Source organism: Gekko japonicus, unplaced genomic scaffold, assembly GCF_001447785.1.
Source record: "Gekko japonicus isolate JY-2015 unplaced genomic scaffold, Gekko_japonicus_V1.1 scaffold915, whole genome shotgun sequence".
Taxonomy (NCBI): domain Eukaryota; kingdom Metazoa; phylum Chordata; class Lepidosauria; order Squamata; family Gekkonidae; genus Gekko; species Gekko japonicus.
The window spans coordinates 345,950-352,377 of record NW_015173149.1 but is presented as its reverse complement, the minus strand read 5'-3'; the positions used below and the strand labels follow the sequence as shown (position 1 = coordinate 352,377).

Genomic DNA, 6,428 nt, shown 5'->3' with positions numbered 1-6,428 from the left:
GCTCCTCCTCGGGGCCGAGGGACCAGGCAGGCGAGCCGGGGGCTGCCGGGAGGCAGGAACAGGACCCGGGGAGGCTGGGAGAAAAGGCAGGCGCGGAGAGGGAGCGGAGGGAAGAGAGGGGCGGCCGCAAGGAGCAGCGGAGCCTGCCGACAGCACCATCTACAGTCCTCGGGAGAGAGCGCCAGCCAGGTGGGGTCAGCCCAAAGTTGTGAGTCCAGCCAGGCACCTTTCAGACCAGCTTTCCTGTGCACAGCACACTTCCTCAGATACACCGAAGTGGGATTCCAGATCGTCGTTGTGTCTATGGATCGATGGATCGATGAGAGGTAGGTAGATAGATGGCTGGTTAGGTTAGCATGCAAAATAGTGGAGGTATTTTTATCTGCCAAAAAATTAAGGTCATATATTCACTTTGGCTCGTTTATAGAAAAGGAAATCCTGAAAAATTCATGCTCAGTGGTTAGATTATTGCTTGGGTTATTCTGTGTGGTTGAACCATGTGATGAGTTCTTGTTGAAGATCACGGGTTAAGATGAGAGAAAATATTAACTGGTTATTTTTGCAGAAATACTGTGTGGTAGAAATGTAACCCTGATGAAATCTATACTAGGGGTCGATATATAGTTTGGTTATGTTAATTATTAGAAATAGGCGATGAATTATTGTTGAAGATATAGAGAAGAAAAGAGAAAAATATTTAATGGGCATTTTTTGTTGAAATACTGTGTTGTAGGAAAATAATTTTCTTTTTTTGGGGAAAAACTAATAAAGAGATTATATTTTAAAAAACGGTTTCACTATTTTGCATGCTAATTTAACAATCCATCTATCTATCTATACACATGCATATATACAAGATAGATAGATAGATAGATAGATAGATAGATAGATAGATAGATAGATAGATTGTTAAATCAGCATGCAAAATAGTGAAGATATTTTGATCTGTTAAGAAATGGTTTCACTATTTTGCATGCTAATTTAACAAGCCATCTAATCTATCTATCCATCCACATACATATATACAACCATGATCTGGAATTCCATTTCGATGTCCGACGGAGTGTGCCTGCACGCGAAAGCTCACATCTCAAATTAAACTTTCATAGACTCACGGAAAACTTCGTTGGTCTTAAAGGTGCCACTGGACTCAAAGTTAGTCCTCTGGAGCACTGCGATGGTGAGCCGGAGCCCATCGCCACCTCCTTTGCCCACTGCAGAGGGCCCCCAGCTGGGGCCGCTGGCCTCCAAGGCGCACCTGGAACTCCACCAGAGGCATGACTGCTCCCCGGTAGTCTGTTCCCCTGGAGAGACTGGCATCTTTGGAGAGGGGGTTGCATGGGCATTGCACCCCACTGAAGTCCCTTCCCAAGCTCTATCCCGTTCCCCAAGTTTGGTGTAGTGGTTAAGAGCACAAACTCTACTCTGGGAACCGGGTTTGATTCCCCACTCCTCTACATGCAACTGCTGGTGTGACCGTGGGTCAGTCACAAGCTCTCTGAGAGCTGTTCTCTCAAGGGCAGTTTCTGTCAGAGCTCTCTCAGCCCTGCCTACCTTGCAGAGTGTCTGTTGTGGGGAGGGGAAGGGAAAGGAGTTTGTAAGCCGCTCTGAGAGGCCTTTGGGTAGTGAAGGGCCATGGGGTATAAATCCAATCTCTTCTTCTCTTCTCCAGGGATTTCTCAGCCTGGAGTTGGCAGCCATCTAGGTCTGGTGCGGCAAAACGAAATGGGCGTCTTTGCACAGGGTTGTCAGCTTTCAGGTGGCACCGGGAGATCTCCCGCAATTACAGTTGATCTCCAGACAACCAAGATCAGTTCCCTAGGAGGGAAACGGCTGGTTTCGGAGGTTGAATGCTATGACATTATAGCTCTTTTTGTAGCAGGAACTCCTTTGCATATTAGGCAACACACTCCTAATGTAGCCAATTGTTGGGTATTACAAGTTGCCCAGAGTTGGTAACCCTACCTTGCTTAGCTTCCAAGATCTGACAAGATTGGGCTATAACATGCTCCCCACCTGCACAGTGAAATATAGTTACATTATCCTTTAATGGCCTGTTCCCCCCCCCCGAAATTTTCAACTCTTCCATTAATTTTTTTAAGTACCCAATTGAGTTAAAGGTAAAATAAAGTAAAGGAAAAGGTTCCCTTGCTCGAAAGCCAGTCAAGTCCGACTCTAGGGTTGCGGTGCTCATCTCCATTTCAAAGCTGAAGAGCCAGCGCTGTCCGAAGACTTTTCCGTGGTCATGTGGCCGGCATGACTAAACACCAAGGCGCACGGAATGCTGTTACCTTCCCACCGAAGTGGTACCTATTTATCTGCTTGCAATTTCTTGCTTTCAAACTGCTAGGTTGGCAGGAGCTGGAACTAGAGACGGGAGCTCACTCCGTCATGCGGCAACGTGGGTCTCGAACTGCTGAACTACCGACCTTCCATAGCCTGCAGTTCAGCATCTTAACCACTTGAGCCACCGCAGCTCCTTGTTAAAGGTAAACCCAAAGGAAAATTCAGTGCTGGCTGCAGCTTGCAAGCAATATAAAAGTGGAGATTCAATAAGTCCTGGACCACTTCCCAGAGATATTTCACACTCTGCAGCCTAAAACCTGAATCTAGTTGAGAAAATATGTAATATACTTTGTAATATACTTTATTGTCATTGTACATAGTACAACGAAATTAAGATGCAATCATTTTGGTGATCTACAACAATATTCATATACACTCACACAACCATTCACAACTATCTCATAACTCCCTTAAGGTTCACATAGCAACTTAAAACCACTAATGTCACCCAAATTCCAATTTCATACAGCATTTAAGGCAGTAATAGCTCTCGAATAAAAACGATTTTTTAATCTGTTTGTCCTTGTTTTAATTGTTCTATATCTTCTGTCCGAAGGCAGCAGTTCAAACAGGGAATGTCCAGGGTGTGACAAATCCTGCAGAATGTTCTTTGCTTTTTTCAAACATCGAGAACTATACAATTCCTCCAGGAATGGGAGGGGGCACTCACAAGTTAACCCCTGTCCCTGATTTTGCTAAGGGGTGTGTGTGTGTGTGTGTGTGTGTGTGTGGAGTGCTGTCAAGTTGCAAGCACACACACCACCACAGGGTTTTCAAAGGCAAGAGACGTTCAGAGGTGGTTTGCCTTTGCCTGCCTCTGCGTAGCAACCCTGGGCTTCCTTGGTAGTCTCTCATCCAGGCACTAGCCAAGGCTGACCCTGCTTATTTCCAAGGTTTGATTATTCTGGGCTCGCCTGGCCCATCCAGGTCAGGGCAAAAGACATTCAGAGGAGGTTCGCCATTCCCTGCCTCTGCGCAGCAACCCTGGACTTCCTTGGTGGTCGCCCATCCAAGGACTAACCTGGGCCGACCCTGCTGATGCATTTGAGCTCCGATGAGACCGGGTCAGCCTGGGCCATCCAGGTCGAGGCAAAAGACATTCAGAGGAGGTTCGCCATTCCCTGCCTCTGCGCGGCAACCCTGGACTTCCTTGGAGGTCTCCCATCCAAACAGTAACCTGTGCCAACCCTGCTTAGGGTCATCTGAGATCCCAGCTCCCTGTTCAATATCCTGTCGTCTTTGCGTTGCCTACACCCCAACGAGCAGCACCTCACAGGATAAAGCTTGGAGACCGTTAGGTAGCTAAAGCTGAGAACCAACACTCTCCCAGGGCACCGAGGGAAAACCCAGACAATACAGCTCCCTCCTGCACATCTGTATAGATAAGCATTTTGGCGCAAAGCAGAAAAAGCACAGAAAGGAATGCGGTAGCAATTAACCAGACACAGACCGAGCTCCCCAACCCCCATGGCAGCTTAGCTGACTCTGTGTGTGTGTGTGTGTGACATACATACATACATACATACATACATACATATATATATATGTATGTATGTATGTATGTATGTTAATTGAGAAGTTAGGACCCTTCTCAGTTTAGGCACCACTGGCACCTCCTAGCGTTGCCACTTGCCAGCTCCCATGAGGGGGGGGGTGTGCCTGAAGAAGACGGGTGTTGGGGAGAGATATCAGCAGGGTATATAATGCCACCCTCCAAGGCAGCCATTTTCTCCAGGGAGCTGATCCCTATAGAGTGGGAAACAGCTGTAATTCTGGGAGGTTGGCAACGGCAGCTCCTCCTACAGCAGCACCCAATGCTTCGCTGCAAAATCCAGCCCCAACGGTCCCCGTTGAGCCTTTATGTATCAAAATCAATCACTTCTCTCTCTCTTTAGCACTTTTGCACGTCCGCGCGGGACACAGCGGCGCTTTCCTCGCAAGTCGGGTGCGTGTCGTGAACGCCTTTCGTCTGCAGGTGGCGCTGCCGCGTCACCGAAAAGGGCCGGCCGCCTCTTTAGCGCAACCACGAAGAGGAGCAGGATGGGCTCGCCTTGAGCGCCCCCTCGCGTTCTGGCGCCGCCACAACTCTGCCAGCTAAGCCGGCTCTTTCAAAGATGCTTGGATGAAGTTTGAGTCCAGTCACAGGGGCACTTTTAAGACCAACAGAGTTTAATTCTGGGTATAAGCTTTCGTGTGCATGAAAAGCTTATACCCAGAATTAAACTCTGTTGGTCTTATTTATTTATTTAATTCTATTTATACCCCGCCCTCCCCGCATGCCCCAGGACCCCGACTTTCTTCTGTTGCTTCAGGCCAGAAAGGCCACACCCACCTGAATCTACCCGCTGAACATAAGAGAAGCCAGTGTTGGATCAGGCCAATGGCCCATCCAGTCCAACACTGTCACACAGTGGCCAGAAATGCCAGGTGCCATCAGGAGGTCCAGCAGTGCGGCCAGAACTCCAGAAGCCCTCCCGCTGTTGCCCCCCTCCAACCACCAAGAATACAGAGTATCCCTTGCCCCAGACTGAGAGTTCCTCTCTATGTTGTTGTTGTTCAGTCGCACAGTCGAGTCCGACTCTTCGCGACCCCATGGACCAGTTCCCGCCAGGCCTTCCTGTCTTCCGCCGTCCTCTGAAGTTGGCTCAATTTCATCTTCGTTGCATCTATGACACTGTCTAACCATCTCATCCTTTGCCGTCCCCATCTTCTTTGACCTTCAATCTTTCCAAGCATCAGGGTCTTCTCCAGTGAGTGCTCCCTTCTCATTTGGTGGCCAAAGTATTTGAGCTTCAGTTTCATTATCTGGCCTTCCAGGGAACAGTCAGGGTTGATTTCTTTGAGGATTGACTGATTTGTTCTTCTTGCAGTCCAAGGGACTCTCAAGAGTCTCCTCCAGCACCATAGTTCAAAAGAATCTATTCTTCGGCGCTCGGCCTTCCTTATAGTCCAACTCTCACAGCCATACATGACTACTGGGAATACCATTGCTTTGACCATGCGGACTTTTGTGTCACCCAACAGTCGTTATTTCTCCAAGATAAAGAGTCCCAAGCGCTTTAACCCTTCTTCATAGGGAAAGTGTTCAAACTCTTTTATCATTCTAGTTGCTCTTTTCTGCACTTTTTCCAATGCTATAATATCCTTTTTGAGGTGTGGTGACCAGAACTGTACACAGTTCTCCAAATGAGGTTGCACCATTGATTTGTACAAGGGCATTACGATACTGGCTGATCTGTTCTCAATTCCCTTCCTAATAACCCCCAGCATAGTGTTGGCCTTTTTTATTGCAGTTGCACACTGTCTAGACATTTTCATTGAGTTATCTACTATGACTCCAAGATCTCTCTCTTCGTCATTCTCTGCTTGGATAGTTTGCAGCTCTTCAATCTACATCCTGCCAGTCTTCAGCTTTGTTAAGAACACAAGAAGATCCTTGCTGGGTCAGACGCAAAGCTCACTCTTGCTTAGCAATCCCGCAGCAATTAGATTCAGAGGTATACTGCCTCTACCTCACAGGGTGTCTGTTGTGGGGAGGGGAAAGGAAAGGAGTTTGTAAGCCGCTCTGAGACTCCTTTGGGTAGTGAAGGGCGGGGTATAAAGAGTGGGTCAACAGTGGGAGGGCTTCTGGTGTCCTGGCCCCACTGCTGGACCTCCTGATGGCACCTGGTATTTTTGGCCACTGTGTGACAGTGTTGGGCTGGATGGGCCATTGGCCTGATCCAGCATTGGCTTCTCCTATGCTCTTATGGGACGACGGAGGTGGGGAAGAAGAATTGCACTGCACCGCAGGGCTGCTTTTCGCAGGGGGTGGGGCCCTCCTTGCCAGCTTGAAACCCCCCCCCGGCGCCCGGACGGGCTGCAGCCTGAAAGTCTCTCCAAGCCGTTGCAAAGGCCAGATGCACCTCCGACCAGCAGGTGGCGCAGGCAACGCGGAGAGGCCCGGAGCGGCGCGCCGGATGGAGACTCGGACCAATCGCGTCCCTCCCTGGCTCAGCCGCGCAGCCCGGCCAGCAAATCGCGGCCCAGAGGGTGAGTTAACCCTCTCTTGCCCGGGCTGCGCAGGCGCACCCCTGCTGCAA

The 6,428-nt window shown here is 49.1% G+C and overlaps 1 protein-coding gene across 1 annotated transcript in view; it reads right to left on the bottom strand.

Moving 5' to 3' along the window:
* The window catches only part of LOC107119764 (zinc finger protein 282-like), a 21,779-nt gene extending 20,459 nt beyond the window's left edge, over positions 1 to 1,320 (bottom strand). The window contains exon 1 of the mRNA XM_015422346.1: positions 1,102 to 1,320. Coding sequence (XP_015277832.1) covers positions 1,102 to 1,320 — 219 coding nt within the window. The remainder of the gene's footprint in view (positions 1 to 1,101) is intronic.
* Positions 1,321 to 6,428: the final 5,108 nt, after the last annotated feature.